Source organism: Rhodnius prolixus, unplaced genomic scaffold (genome assembly GCF_049639745.1).
Source record: "Rhodnius prolixus isolate KJV_2025 unplaced genomic scaffold, Rpr scaffold_6, whole genome shotgun sequence".
In the NCBI taxonomy this organism is placed as follows: Eukaryota; Metazoa; Arthropoda; class Insecta; order Hemiptera; family Reduviidae; genus Rhodnius; species Rhodnius prolixus.
The window spans coordinates 25,840,819-25,857,622 of NW_027411634.1; the positions used below are offsets into that span (position 1 = coordinate 25,840,819).

Sequence of the window (16,804 nt, forward strand, 5' to 3'; positions counted from 1 at the left end):
GAATTTGGCGGGTTATATGGTAACAGCGAATCAGAATCACTTCGAATTAGGCCACACCTTCGGGTGCTATTCTTTACATTTACCAAATTATTTTACAAAGCAAAGTTTGAGTTGAATTATTCGTTTAAATGGTTCGAAATCGAAATTAGACTTTCCATTAATCCTGTTCTTAAGGTAAGATGCCAGTTACTAATTTGTATCAATAATATGGAAAAGTGTCAAATAAGTATGTAGAAAGCTGTAAGCCAAATTTAATATAACCTAAATTATATCCTGTTTGAACCCAGACCTTTGTTAAAATTTAGGTTAGTTGGTTTCGTCAGAATTGCTTCTGAAGTAAATTGAATTGAAGAAATTCCCATCAAAAAATTATTAAATTTATGCTAAACATACGACCATAAGTTACATACAACTATATAATGAGCAAGGTTATTTATAATACAGAACGCTGGCCTATCACTTAGGGTTGGATAGTGTCTTTGTATAATTATGATAAACTATTGGCCACAGCTTCTACCAAGAAGTCCGGTTGACTAAATTTCAAAGGGGCTAAGAGAAACCTTAAGCTAGGTTTGCTATTAAATATCATTTTGTCATAATTATGTATAATATCTAGTATGTAATCGGCACCTGAGTCTGCTTCTAACCAAAATGTGGCTAACTTTCGTTATTAACCTTTTAATAAACAATGTCAGCATTTGTTTATATGAATTGATTATCCGAAAATAGCGAAAAATCAATGGAATATTTTGTGGTTGCTTTTTAAAACCACGTAAAGTATGGGCAGGCAAGATTAGTCTATTCATCTAATAATGAATTGCTGGGGTTAAGAGGAATTCAAAGATGTTCAGGTTTGTCAGAGCAGATAGTGTGAGGACGCGCTTAGGACCGGAGATTCATTTAATTAAGTTTTGCGTTTTTTTTATATTTTTTTAATTGTATTGTAACTTTCAAGCAAATATGTATGAGAAGTTGAATATGAAGTACTTTAAGTGCCATAAAAAAGTAAGTTTCCATAAAAAGAAAAATAAGTGACGTGAGAATGTTCACAACAGATTTTCGATATAATGCTTGACAGCACACTCATTTGAAGATCAAGTGGCAAGAGTAAAGAAAAGAGAAAAAGACAGTTGTCTTTTCTTGAGAAAATTGTGTAATAAAGCGTTAAATTCGTGCCTATTCTTTCTTTTGCTTCATCATCTAGAATTCTTTTTTTTTTTATGTCAGATTAGCTTTAAGATGCTCAAAAGGATCTACTTGTTCTGTTATTGCCATTTTTACTTTTTGTTTATGGTTCCACTACAAAAAAAAAAAATCAAATTTAATGGAATTAAATGGATCAAAATAAAGAAAATTTTAAAAATTCATAAAAGGATGTTGACGCACCCTAAATAGAGAAAATAAAAATAAAATAAATCGTTAACTTACTGGTAAATTCATTCAATTTATTATTTCATTCAATCCTGAAAAATACTTTTGATCTCCGTTAATGAAAGATTTGCACTAAGTGGTGCATTACAGGGCTATTTAAGATTTATTACTTAAAATCATTTATCCTAAAAAAATATTTAAAATAATTTGTAGGATTAATCATAAATGTGTACGTGGTACACAAGGTGTAAAAAAACTAGCAGGATTTTTTTTTTTAAGTTTGATATTTTAGCGAAATAGATATTCGATATATCAGAGAAAAATTAAATCTACATTAACAAGTATATAAATAAATAGCAATGAAGTAAATATTCCAATAAAATTTAAATAACATGTTACATTTTCCTCGAATTTCGTAATTTGATTTTCTAATGAATGTTTGATTAAGTTAAGTAATCAATAATTTATCATATTTAACTAAATATAACATGTTAATTTGACATATATATTTGACGCATGTTAAAGTCAAATTTAACCTAGATTTGACAGAATCAACAAACCAAAACGGCCAAAATTGTGCTTAAATAATTTTACCAATTGTAAATACAGACATACTAGTTTCATGGAGCAGTTCTATAGGTATAATAGCCCCAAACAATCACTTTGTTTAAAATACATTTATTTTATCGGTAGTTTGGAAATTGGGAATTTACTTTTTTAAAGTTTAATACTAACATTTCTCCTAACTAAAATACTGCAGTGGTTCCTGGATTTACCGCTTCAAATGTCCAGGATCTATCTGCGTTTACGCCCTTGCTTAAGGCGTATCCAGAGCGAAGTGAAGAAGGCGTACGCTACCCTAAAACTGGACAAAAATGAGTTTAATTATAATTTGATAAACTTAATTACATTAAATAATTTTTTTATTTAAAAAAAAAATGCTCGTTTTCGAAGAAACAGATCTACTACAGACCATATTTTCGCAATGAGGCTAATCCCTGAAAAATGTTAGGAATTTAATAATAATAATAATGACAATAATAATAATTCGTCTTTATTCAAAAATATAATACAAAATGCATTCTTGTAGACATACCTCACTGGTCGATGACCGTCGGAGGGAATGTTATGAATATATAGATATATTATACATCAACTTTTTTCTATTTCAAATAAGCTTATGACTAAACAAAAATAAGATATTTTCAATCCTGAAAGAGCTTAAGATCTATGATAAGAGCTCTTTTATCAAATGAAGATGTGCTTCTCAACTCAGCTGCCAAAGTTACAAAATTTCTACATAAATAGTGGTCTAAGACAAAGCGATGTTCTCTCCACAATATTGTTTACTCTTAGTTTGAATAAAAAGTTTAGAAACAAATCCTTGGTATGTATGAAATGTAATCAAACCAAACTACATTTAGCATGTGCGGACGATGTATCCTTCTAGGAAGAATTTTGTACACTTTGGAAGAATGCTCCCAGCAATTACAAGAAAGCGCTAAAAGTGTAGGTTTGAAAATTAACTAATTAGTTAAGGACAAGTAATATTAAATTATATAGAAAATTTAAATATTACTCACTAGTAATAAATAGGACATTATCAATTCATTTATAAACCAAATAAATTTTTAAAAGCAATCAGCCAAGGGGCAAATCAAGCTGTCTTTTTAAAGTATACAATTCCCTAGTGATTTTCTGCAAGTTTAAATTCAAATCAAAATGTAAATCACACTCTATAAATAAATGTAGGTTGATATCTTAATCAAATCAACTGCGACTTTATCAGGTTTTCAATTTCAAAGCATTGGACTTATTAAGAGTCATTCTTTTATATTTTATTTTAGACTTCTGGGAGTATTGATTCTTTAGGAGTACTCTTGGAGTGAAGCCTTTTTGTGAATATATACATATTTATATATAAAGAAGCTGGTTCCATTGAGAATTCTGAATGGATTCCTGTGGTTTCTCGTTGCTTTTTATTACTCAGTTTGCACTTTACACAATTCTTCACAAGCCTGCATTTAAATGACCGTAATTGAATTTTTGTAATTTATAGCAGACAAGTGTTGAATTAATTTTACGTTTAGATTTCAACAGTAATTGATTTATACTTTTAGTAACTAAGGTTGTTTAAATTTTTTTTTTTTTTTTTCAATACATAATCGCATTTTTGTTTGTATTTACTAAGAATAATGCTCAACGAGAAAACTGTACGAAGGCCGGCTGACAGTGCACTGAAAAAAGGTCGGGACACCAATAAACTCAGATGTTAATAATAATAATCAAACAGAAATGTTCAAACGTAGAGCATTTGTTTTGTACACTAATCTTAAAAAACATATTATAATGCAGGGTCTTAAATGGCTGTTTGGCGCTTCAAAAGAGGAAACCAACCACAGCTAGCGAACTACAGGTATCACCAACCAATATGCTACCTATACGAACTGAAGATTCTTCTTTCGCAATACAAATTTAAGACGAGAACAACAACTAAATAAGCATAGAGTTCACAAAAATATTTTAAAATAGCATACACTACGGCTGTAGCAAAAATATATTGCATTTCAAGAATTAATAAATATTTTATTATTATTATTATTTATTGCATTTCAAAAAGCGCTATAACTTCGTGAGTAAAACTCTTGAAATTAGGAGGAAAAACTCTTCTCTCCAATATTACATTTGTTTTAATTTCACATATACATAATGAACTTCGCTTACCGTGAGTGCAACACGTTTATTTGTATAGATACAACATATGTACAGAAGTATCAACGTCTGTAGGTTTATTTTTTTATTGCAGATAGTCTGGAAGAGTGGATTCGAGTGCGAAGCACCAATATGTTACAGAAATTTTAGTAGTCTACTTTTGATGTTTAGTAATTTTGAATACAGTAGTTAACTCGTGTAGGTGTGAATTTCAAAGGTAACGGGGAGAGTTGGTAGCAAAATGTAGGAGTTAGTTCTGTTTACTTTGGTGTGTAGACACCAAATATTTGTATCGGAGTTAAAACGATATATCAAAGATAAAACTATTGATTAGTAGAGATATTTCGGAGGTAAGAGAGGGAGAAAGTGAAATTTGATTTCGGAAGGCTGCCTTCTCTCTGACGTATACAAGAGCAGTGAAGTCCAGTCTGCAGTCTAATGTCTCATAAGGTAATTCGAAGGTATCTGTTATTGTAATTGCAATACTACAGTTGAACGATCTTCGTTTAGTGTAAACTATGGCCTCCATCCTACCGTAATTAATAAGTAGTTCCTATCTGTTCGATTATTGTTTGTTTTGTTTAGAGAGTATTCGATCTTATAGTTATTGTGTCGATACCCTAGGAAGTAGTGCACACAACAACGCATAACCATACAGGACAAGATTAACATTTCTCAGCTTAGGAATTGATTTAATGAAAATGATCCATATGACCGTACCTAGGATGTAGCCTTGTGAGACATAGGGACAGAAGGCTAATACCAAGAGCTTGCTTCAACCTGAATTAGAAGTTAAGAATTTTCACGACTTTTTGTAAAAAGTTCGAGATCTCTAATGATCTTAGAATAAATTCAAAGTAATGAGCAAACTTTTTGTAAAATTTATGAGAAAAGAAACATTAACTTTCTGAAATGTTTCTAATGTAAGTTGGAATCTCACAGTTACATTAACACGCAAAGTGAAACAGATACTTGTGAAAAATAAAATGCGAAACATGTAAGTTAAGCATTAGCTGTGCGGTTAATGCACCGGATTGCCATCTTAGTGATTCCAGTGCGTATCCTGTTGCCTTAATCTTACATTTTCTTTTCCTAAGAGCTTTTATTGCTCACTATCCCAGTAATGAACAGTGTTGACAGTTTACAAGGGAATACTGTCAGGAAGGCAGCCATGTAATAAAGTAGGCTACAGACGCAAATAATAAATAATAATTTTGACGCGTCTTTAAAATAAAAAAAATACGACTATTTGAACACAATTAGAGAATTTGAAATATAGACAGTTGGAGAATTTGAAAACAGACAATTTATATACTAAGTTAAAAAAAAAAGTTGGAGCTTTTTTGGAAAAATGTTAAAAACTGAAAAAAATAAACAGTGAAAAAGGTATTTTGGATTGAAAATGTTTTCTAAAATCTTACTGTAGCATTTTCACGAGCTTGAGAGAATGATTAAATTTCAACTTCATGCGCTTTTTCATCTTTAAATAACATTCAATAAATACACACACACACACACACACACAGAAACAAATATGTTAAATCCACTTTTTCTTACTCAAGAAACCTCAAAACGGATATTTTTGGTGGAATCTCAAAACCTAAATTTGCAGATTTGTACTACTTCTCTCACTCATAGAGTAATAGAAAGTAAAGAATTAAAGAGGAGTTGCTTGTAAATAAGGCGAACAATATGTTGTAATTTAGTAGTTTTACAAGTAAAATTTACATTTGCAGTGAATGATGTATATATGGAAAATAGGTTGGTTTTAAAAATAAAATAAATAAATAATGCTTCTCCGAATTGAGTAAAATAAATCTCAAATCACTTAATGCTTAAAGCTCTAGTAAAGTTTAAAGCATTATTTATTATTCAAGTTTATTTATTATTTAGTTTGTTTAAGAAAGAACAGTTTAGCAACCCATGGATAGTACTCCTATTAATATTTAACGTTCGAGAAGGTATATCTTAGAATGCTTAAGGACTATTGATAGATTTTGCAAACCATTATGGGTGTTTTGTCCAAATCCTTTTACTAACATTTATTACTGAGTTCTGATCGAATGGGAACACAGAAAACTTATTACCTGTTCCACTACATTAAACTAATTCACTCACTAATTTTTTTTTTAGTATGGATCTAGATTTGTTGAAAGGAAACAATAAATCTGGATTCAGAATTTTTATAATAAGTTCATTTAATTTTTAATTATTTTGTTTACTATCATTTAATATTTAGCTTACACAGATCTTATCCTGAGTATGACGCTAAGGATCTTCTTGAGTTCTGAATTGAAAATTAACTTTGGCTGTCCAGACAATTTTGTATAATTCTAACCTCGCTTGAAGTCCCTGTACTCATCATAGACCTAAAAGTTGTATAAATCTTCAAAAACTTACATAACAAAGGAGTCACCTGCCTCCAGGCTAAGGTAAGGGACCAGTTTAGACTTTTATAGAGCTTAAAGGGAAGGAAGCAGACAAACAGACAGAATCAAGGAGAAACATTTGGATAGATTACAAAATGATTGACACTAAGTGGTGAAATATATAACCAAAATAAAATGTTCTTGGATTTGTGGCAAATTTTGTTAACATCAGTTCGAATATAGTAATCCTGTATACTGAGAAGCAGAGTATGCACTTTTTTTTTTGTTGCCGAAAGTCAATGGGATAATGTCTTTTAGTTCTCCATCGCTTAGTTTCTTCTCCTCCCATATTTTGCACCAAAGTTTGGCTCAGGTCCTCAAAACCGTAGAATAAAGCTGCGTTTTCCTTTAAATTATCCATTGTCATGCTCACGAGTAACCGGGAAGAGGATAAGTGTGTACCAAAAAAATTAGGAAAAAAGTCATGGCTTGAGACTTACAAATTTAACTTACATTACCGTAAGTGATGATGGTAACATTACAATACAGTAATCTAGATAAAAGCAACACTGTCCATCACCGAACAGTGAACTTTAAGATGCTCCTAGGAAGAGAAAATCTAAGGGCCAGCACCTGGATTCGAACCCGGGATCTCTGCATTGGAATCCATTATACATTAACGACGGAGATAATCCCTTCCTTAGCTCTAATTATTTGCTCTTTAGGGAGAACGCCTTAAGCGTGTACATATCGTATCCCATATATGTTCTATTCTATTTAAATTAGAAGAGCAAGCTGCAAAAGGCAAAATTTCAATTTTTTTCTAGAAGAAAGTTGTAACAAGATGTCGAATATTGGTCTTAACGAGGAAGGTGGCGCCACCATATGTGCTACTCAAATGTTTTAATCAGAACTAGTCTTGAGATAAGTCTGTGGATGATGAAGATGGATTATGATCAGAAGTGGCCTAAATCTTCAGACTGAAGCAAAGTGTATTGTCGTATATGCCTTAAGTGTGTATTTAAACATAATTCTTTTAGCACTCATGCTTCTCTAAACTAAATTAATAACTTCTAACTTTTGATCCCAGTTACACATAAAAATCTTTTGTCCCCTCAATTTTCCTTTTATTTTTATTATTAATTGGTCTAGGGCTCTAGGTGGCACCTGTACTACATACTATAAAAGTATATTACAAAATGATGTGTTATTTCAGTGTTTTAACTGCTTTTGAAAAAAATATTCAGGCTAAACGATTGAAGGAAATTATTTCAAATTTAAAATAATCACAAAAAGAAAAATAATAGGCATGTAAATTTCAGACTTATTTTTTGTTTTCAATCCATTAGAAATAATTTTTTCACAGAATTGTTCTGTTAAAATCTAACATCACTATCGATTTATTTTGGTTAATGTATTCGGCCAATTACAGCAGAGTGGTCAGCTTTTATCAATTAACTTGAATATGTTATCGCTTGCTGTAACCATTTAGCAATTATTATAATTATTAATGATCGTTATTTTCTGTAGTCAGCCTATTTACTAAAATAAAATTATGTACCAGAAAAAACTTGGTGAATTTATTTACAAATAAAATACATACTAAAAAAAAAAATAGGCCAATTCATTCCTTACGCCTTATTTTTTTTACACTTTAAACAATATCAGTGATAAATTTATTTACAAACTACGTTGATTTAATATTTACAATAAAACTTACTATTTAAATAAAAACTTATTACTAAAGTAATAGATTACCGACCAAAACCTCTTTGTACATCTAGAATTAACAATAATTGTCTTGACTGCTAGAGATGGTCATTGGGAATCGATCGACAGAGATTGATGAAGGTATACACATGGACCACCTTCCGCAAAATCTGAAGCAGCTTGTCCTTTACCTGACAATACCCATTTAGTTGTCAATAAACCTTCCACTCCAACTGGGCCGCGTGCATGAATACGTGCCGTGCTAATACCAACTTCAGCGCCTAAAACACATAAGTACATATGTTATGTACAGTATTCTGCAGAGCCATTTTAGAACGCAGTATGTTTGATTTTATTAAACCAATCCTTCAATGTATTCTACTATTTCTATATTTCAGCTAGTTTTGATATACGAAGTGATGGAATTTTATTTATAGATACAAAAAAAGATAAAATTTAATTCACTTTTTGTAGACTTAAAGAAAACTGGATGGGAGGATTTGGTTGAAAAATTATAATTTCAAGTTATTGCTATGTGCGGGCAATTTTGTTTATCACTGAAGAGCCTCCTTCCCTTTAAAGAATAATAACTGTTTTAGAGACGTATACTGACCAATGGAGATTGACAGTACATTCACAAAATTAAAAAATCATGATATTTATGAGGAAAAGTGGAAGATCAAAAAAGTCGGAGAATTGGAAATTAAAAACCTCCATTTTGAAGTGATCAACTCTTAACTTTGCTAAAACTGGGCTCTCAGTAGAGCGACAGTACCCTTCAAGCCCATTTAGGCTTATATTGTGTTTGGTCAGGTCTCATAGTTCTGTTGTTATGCTGTTGCCTGCCAAATTTGAAGTATTTGAGACAGTGTCTCGTTCAGTCCTCTAAAAGAAGTCAGACCCAATTCTTGTTATACTTCTTTTATACACGAAACTCTACTTAATGTATTAAGAAACACTCATTAATATGTAGTAAGTTATGAAGAGAATAATATAATTGGAACATAATATTCACAATTATTGTTTAAGTATTTACTGAGGAGCACTACGCATCACAAGAATTTGTTTAAGTATGATGAAATTTGTATCTTTAAAATTAATTTGTCTCATCAATCCAATATTCCTAGGAAAATAGTAAATGCTCTCTGGCACGATATTTTGTGAAATTTTCGCAACTTCAGCGATCTCTTTTTGTTGTTTTGATACAGCATTTTAGTCTAAGCATTTTTCAGAGTGCCATGATTTCTTTATTAGCGTAATAAATCTACCTGACTCTATATTTAAATTTTGAAATACCAAAAGTATGTACTGTGCCTTCAAAGGTGCCTCCTCTGGCTCGCAAGCCAGGTTAGCCAGGAGGTTATCAACCGCTCTCTGTATCTGAGGAGGCACCTTTGGAGGCACAGTACATACTTCTTGCTTCACAAGTTGAGTAAAGTGCATTATTTGATAAATTAAGGAATAAGTTTGAACCTTTGAATGAAAGATATTGATCACTTAAATATGTGGCAGGAGGTTTCCAATTGTTTTTGTAATTAAACGCATCTCTCCCAAAATTCCCAAATAATTATTAGACCTTCTTGTTTGTAACAGATGTAAAATTAGATTTTAGCCATTTTGTGTATGCTTGAGAACATCTAAAGCTCTTAACATTTGATTTTTCATAAAAAAATCACTCGGAAAACGACTTATTTCCCGATATTAAGAAAAATACTGGCTTTCCTGCCTTGGCAATATTTTTAGTAGAAAGGGGATGAAAAAATACATAAAAATGACCTATCGCGTGCTCTTCTTCCTCTTTGATATGAAGTTAAAAAATTGAAATATGATTAATAAATACCAGATTTTGAAATGGCCTAGCACCTTTAATTTTAAAGATATCGAATTGCGGTTTCCGGTTTCTTTCATTACTTTTTATACTCTTTAAAACTGTGTATTTGAAAATGGGGGTCAACTGCAAACCCTCACTTTTGGTCGCGCGTCAGCCGTGTATGCGGGCAGGAATTTAAAATCAAGTCACATATTCTGAAACTAGAGGTGACGAGCAACAAATTTTTCCTCTACCATTTTTTGCTCAGATCAACCGTTTAAGCATGAAATGCATTTGAGCCGTCTTAAAATGAACACCCTGTATAATGTTATTTAAACTGTTAATGCAATAGTAGATTAGAGATACTATACTTATATTGTACAATACAATAAAATTATTCAATACTTACCCAATCCAAATCGGTAACCATCAGCAAATCGAGAACTAACATTATGAAAGACGCAAGCAGAATCTACATCTCTCTGAAATGTTGTAGCTTTCTCTCCTATAAAAGTTTAATGAATATTAAATTTTATTTGAAAATTAGACAAATGATTAATTAAAAAAAAAATATTAAAAGATTGTCACTTATATTAAAGACTATATAATTCCGCATCTGTGGAACAGTTTAGTTGGGCAAGAATCTCATTTCAGCGAGTGCAAAAGATTTATTTGTAATGATATGCTTTTATATATTTAATCTATTTTCTTTTGTTTCAATACTGAGGTTTTCCGATCAGTCCTTAAACATGGACGCCTTCTATCCACTTTTCCTTTCTTCTTCTTTTTCCTTTGGCTTCCCAGTATCCGGATTTCCCGAGCCATACGTCCACCTTCCTTTATTTTTTTACGGTCGTAGCGCCTAAGTTTCTTTTCCTGCACTTTCGGCGGCACATGTTTTGAAAAGTTAATTTTCTTTCTTAATTCTTCGTTTCTTACTCTTTCAAAGCCTTGATATTCATCCTGCCCTTCTTCAGTAATCAATCTCGGTGGCTAGAAGCCATCTAGAAGTCTTATTTATTTAAGGTCCAAGTCTCAACGACATACAGCAGTATACTTATGTACGTATAGTACCGAGACACTACACAGTCTTTTTGGTACTATTTAGAATATTGCTGTTCCATAATACGTGGTTCAGCATATCGATTGATTTTTTGCATTTACATATCTTTGCAATAATATCACTTTTACTTGAAGTATCCTTACTGATGACAGAGCCCATGTATTTAAATTGCTCAACCTATTGAATTTACTCTTCCTAATAGAAAACCCCACTTGTATTAATAATAAATTATTGATTGTTTTTTGAAACAAAACGAAATTAACGAATATTTTCGGTAGGATGAAGAAATAATTGCCATTTCAGTCATGATACATTTATTCTGCCGAGCTTTCGACCTAGGGACTAGGTCATCTTCAGGGCTGTGGAACTTATTTATAGATTGTTAACAATGATTATATTAAAATGAATATGTATAATATAACGAAATTTTCAAAAATTATTTACCTAGTTTACAAAGTAATATTTTACATTACAGGGTTGGTGTGTCTTCTGTCTTGTCTGTTCATGGACTGAGTGTGATCGGTCTGTGTGTGATATGTGTAAGGTTGTGTGGAAGTAGTGTTGCCAATTGTCAAGTATTTTGTAATAAGTTTGCGTATATGTTGTTTAAATTGTTCGTGTCTGTTTTGAAATTTAAACTGTTTTCTGTCTTAGATATGTATATCATTTCTATGAATATTTTCATTTTATCTTAGCAAACTGAACTCTTTCAAACTGTAGCTCTCTTAGTCTAATAGTCAAATATTCTACGAGATAGTGTCTTTGTTGTGATCACTCTTGAATTCAATTTCCATCAGAGATTATGGGATAAAAATTGAAATTCCAATTAAAAGCATTATAGCAAAATTCTGGTTAATTATGTGACCTCAATAGAAAATCACCTCCACCACAATCCAGAGTTTTATCTCCCGATCTGGATTGCATTAAGGCTTTGGTTGTTTTACCGTTTCAATACCAATCATGATCATACAAACATTCCACTGTTAGCCCACTATGAGCTTCTGTGATTAATGAATAGGAACGCGGGCAATACCAACCAGGCCTCGACCAAAATATGTAAAATGGAAATAGTGATATTGTAGGGGAGAAAATTTCCACGTTTTCCAATTATACCTACCATTAATTTAGAACAGAATGATTGTTAGTACCTCTAATCCTCGAGGCTTACTAGCAGAAGTTAAATAATATATCGCTCTTATTAAGCCAATCCATTAGGCTTTCTCATTAATTTCACATTAATGCTTAAAGCCTGTATATAAGTCTCGAGTATATTAATAAATAAAAGTCCAATTCAAGAGTTTGGCGTAAAACAGGGAGCCAGGTTTGAGTCCCGTCATGGTTAGATATACTATATTTCAAAAAATAAATATTTAAGATAAAAGATATGACAAAGTTATAAGACAAGCCTTTTGAAGAAACAATCTACTCAGTACAGTGATACTTCCACTTTATTTACAAATTAAATAAAAGTAAAAGGAATGAAAAAATTAAACGAAAAATAATTTAAAGACAAACTATTTTTCTGTTAAGAACGCAAAATAAATTATTGTAAAGTACTTTTTTAATTTGTTGCTATTCAAAAAAAAAGTATCTCAAAGAAAATTCCAAACTGCTCCTCTTTCCAGAAAACCATAACCTTAGACTTACAAGGTTCACCAAAGGTTCCAGGGCTTTGTTAAGAAGCAAGATTACCTACTACAAATACTATGTCGCCCGCATACATAAGGACGTTGAAAGTAGTATTGCCTATTTTTATATCGGAGTCCATATAAGACGGTAAATCATTCAAAAATAATGAAGAAACAATTATGAAACTGAGAACGCATCCCTTCTTGTAGATTTAATACATTTAATAATATCAAAGAAAACAGAAAAGACACTTTAGAGAAATCAGCCAAAAATGGAAAATCTAATCTATAAAATTATACTTCAAATTAAACAATTTTCTCGTAACTCGGAATTAATACATTATTATATAAGCTTATAACATAACACTAAAATGGCAAATCTATTCAGATAAATATTTTCTATAGAAGTATACAGTTCTTATGAGCGTAAAGCAGTCAGGGTCATGAGTATAATTACTTTTAAATATTTAAACCCCTTTCTATTGAATAAATTGGATTAATTACAACGTCTGTTTCAAATAAATGTACAATAACATTCTTCCTCAATGACCTACGACAAGTAGTTTCCTCAAATATATTATACACTTATTCTTTTAAAATGATCAAATGTTTTATTAACCTTTTAAAGTGTTAGCATAATTTTTTTTTATTTTTTGTATTTCTCTCAAAAGTGCGCTTCATTAAAACATTTGTTAAAACAAAAAAATTACTTACTATTTTCAGAAACAATGACATCAGTATGTCCACTTCCAAATTTTGAAATGTGATCAATAGCTTCTTGTACATTCTTGACAACTTCAATTGCACATTCTAATGCACCATATTCAGTTCTTAGAGATTTAGCTGGAGGTGGCCCAAATGTTAACTTGGAAGATAAATTAGGGCCCGAGTACAGCGTTACCTGTAATTTAGTTCATAAAAAATATCTAAAAAAAACAATCAAGATGTTGGAAGCTACAAAATGCTGTAGATACATCCACTACCGTACAAGTTTTATTAGTTCTTATAATGTGACTTTAATATGGATTGCATAATAAGAGTTTTCATTCACCATTCAATATATTGTGAAAAATGTAACGTTTGGGGCTTATTACAGCTCATGTAAAATATGCAAATAAATATTTTGTAAGTATATCTCAAATAGAATTACAATACAAAAAATACAACTGAAGCAAATGTCTACCTCTACGACAAGTAGAAATTGGAATATTTTAAATAGTTTAATTGAAGAGATATAAAAAGCTAAATTTTATAGTAACTTAAATCATATTCGAAATTGAACTTCTAAAATCAAGTTTTGTAATGTCCAGGTGATATTTTGGTCAAATGAAGAGAATGTTTAACTGTGTAATTGAGAGAAATTGGAAGATTCTAGATACTATTGTTTAGGAGATACAGGAAGTTAAATTTGAAAAAAATTTATTCACATTCAATTTTTAAACCCAAATATCTCCCTTAGTAATTCCCCCATTTTCTAATATATTTTAATCAAATGTAGAGAATGTTTACCTATACATTAGCAAGAAATTAGAAGATTCTAGATGCAATAGTTTCGGAGATATAGGATGCTAAATTTTTCAAAAGTTGAAACATACTCAAATTTCAATTCAAAATATTTTACTTCTCAACGTTCGGTTTTCAATGAAATTTGTAGCAGTTGAAGCAAATGTTTACCTTTACAATTGACAATAATCAGAAGATTCTAGTTGTAATAGCTTAGGAGATATAGGAGGTCGAATGTTTACTAAACTTAAATTTCAACTCCTAATATCTTGCTTTGTAACGTCCGGTTTTTAATTGCATTTTTATCAATCAAGTTTATATCATTGAGAGAAATTATATAAAAATATTTTATTCATTTCTAAATTTATTTTTTAATTATTTGAAGCCACCAATGCAGAACTTTCTACAATAATTGAGAAACCAGTGCTCAAGTGCTGAGACAGTTATACTGAAACTTGGTATTTGAAGAAAACAAATCTTTTAATAATTTTTTTTTTTTTAGCATCTATAATTTAAAAAAGAAAAAAACGAACATATTAATCGATCAATAGAAACCACCAACTGTCTTGAAACAAGAGCATGCAAATAGAATTGTTAATAGTAATTACAAAATCTGACTTACATTTTCTTTCCTAAGCATGTTACAAACTTCAACAAAAAATCCATTATTCAAATGATCTTCATGAATTAGAAGCGTTTCCATTGCATTACAAGCGGCTGGATAATCGCATTTCGAATCACGAACTGAAAACAACAAATTAAAATAAAATCATTAATAAAAAGTATAAAATTATTTCCTGTAGGTTTATTTATCTTCTTTTTTTTGTTTTTTTAATGTAAGGAGAAATAATTTATTAAAAAAGATTTATTATGGTACTGGGCTCGTTTCAAAGTCCCAGGCCGTAGATGTTGTTTAATGGTTAATATGAGAATTTAATAACAGTAAAGTATGTTTGCTAGTCCCCTCCGACCGTGAGGTAGTTGGACGAGCCACTTTAAATAAATAGGCAATACTTTATTTTAAAAAAAAAAAATTGTCTACCATAAAATAAAACAAGCATAAAATTCTTATAAATTAATGAAAATTAAACATTTCACTACATTAATTATAAAGTACTATTAAGTTAAATTAAAGGTGATCTTTTTGAAAATCAATTGCAAAGGGGAAGTTTTTAATTGCCTGAAAGCTTGCCTTGATCTTCTCTAGATGACTCTAGTTCGATTCCCACTTCTATCATTCAATTTTTCATTAGTTACAAAAATGTTTATACGTTTACACGTAAATTGATAACTGGACGTTAAGACCTGTTAAATAGGTTATGAACTGAGAAAATATGTATTATTTTATGAATCATTCTTATCAGATTGTCCTCCGAACTCCTTAGAATAAATTTATTTATAACTTGTTGAATGTGTTTCTTTACAAACTCTATTTCATTTCGCTTTGATAATTATTTTCATAATTTCATAATCAATTTCATTCAAGGCTGCCGTTGCAATCATCTGATTAACATGCGCACACAGAAAATCGTTGTACTTTGTACGATAATTTTTAAAATTAAGAATCAATTTTGCAACAAAACTACAGAATATAACCTACTATTTAAAAAGTGTAAAAGATCCAAACTCCACTCGCTAGCTTAATGGCATAAGCCAAGGTCAAAAAAGTAAACCTCAATCGACAGTACCAGCTATGCTGGGCATCGATACTTTAGATAAGAATTGCTGGAAAAGAATCGTGGGAAGATTTGTCCATCCAGGCTAAATTGTGCGGAATAGATGACGAATTTTCTTGAATAGTCTTACTCTTTTCCTGGCTGGCTTACCTAGAAAGGGACAACAGCGTCGCTAAAAAAACTGGTACAGCTAGGCCTAGTTACTATTTCGTCTTATACAAATCCAGTAGTTGTCGTCCAAAAAATAATTTACTGTCTTAGCTGTCGGGAAAGATCACACCTAAACAGGCTAGAAATCGTATCACAACAAGCAGTCATATTATTTACATAGAGGAAGTTGCGTTGCTCAACACGTCTGATAACTGTATACAATGAATCCAGCTCTATGACCAAAGTTTTCCTCTAAATGCTCATGTCTAATAATAGACAAGATGGTTTCTAACGAAAAAACATAGTTCGGAGGTGAACTATACACTAAAATAGACTCCACGCACCAATAAACTCAGAATTTGATGCGCCTTAAACTAAATAATAATAATAATAATAATAATAATAATAATAATAACAATAATAATAATAACAATAATAAATAATATTATGATTATTTTTATTCTTATATAAAATGGAAGGGTGAATAAAAAATAAAAACGTAAAAAAACAATAAGGCAAGTGCGATGAAAGTGATGGCGGTCCATTTCTGAGAAGAAAATCAATTATTCGTAAATAAATGATTTCACTGTCAGACCGACATCAAATCTTAGAAGTTGAAACATTCATGTAATTCCAAACTCCAGATATATGTCTACCTTTTAGTGAATATTACTTTTTATTTCTTTCCTCTTCATTGTCATTTCGATTGAGGTTGGCGTTGTTACTTTATATTTTCCTCAATTTATGTCGAGGGTAACAGCAGGACATTTCCTTTATTGTCCAAGCAGCCATTTTAGAAAATTGTCCATTGT

At 30.8% G+C, this 16,804-nt stretch overlaps 1 protein-coding gene across 5 annotated transcripts in view; it reads right to left on the minus strand.

Moving 5' to 3' along the window:
• Positions 1–7,375: 7,375 nt before the first annotated feature.
• The window catches only part of P5CS (Delta[1]-pyrroline-5-carboxylate synthase), a 74,219-nt gene continuing 64,790 nt past the window's right edge, over positions 7,376–16,804 (minus strand). For all 5 annotated transcript variants that reach the window (XM_074142463.1, XM_074142465.1, XM_074142464.1 and 2 more), the window contains 4 exons: positions 14,789–14,910; positions 13,378–13,564; positions 10,382–10,477; positions 7,376–8,443 (listed from right to left, as the gene is read on the minus strand). In XM_074142463.1, the coding sequence (XP_073998564.1) occupies positions 8,271–8,443; positions 10,382–10,477; positions 13,378–13,564; positions 14,789–14,910 (578 nt within the window). In that variant the 3' untranslated portion in view covers positions 7,376–8,270. The remainder of the gene's footprint in view (positions 8,444–10,381; positions 10,478–13,377; positions 13,565–14,788; positions 14,911–16,804) is intronic.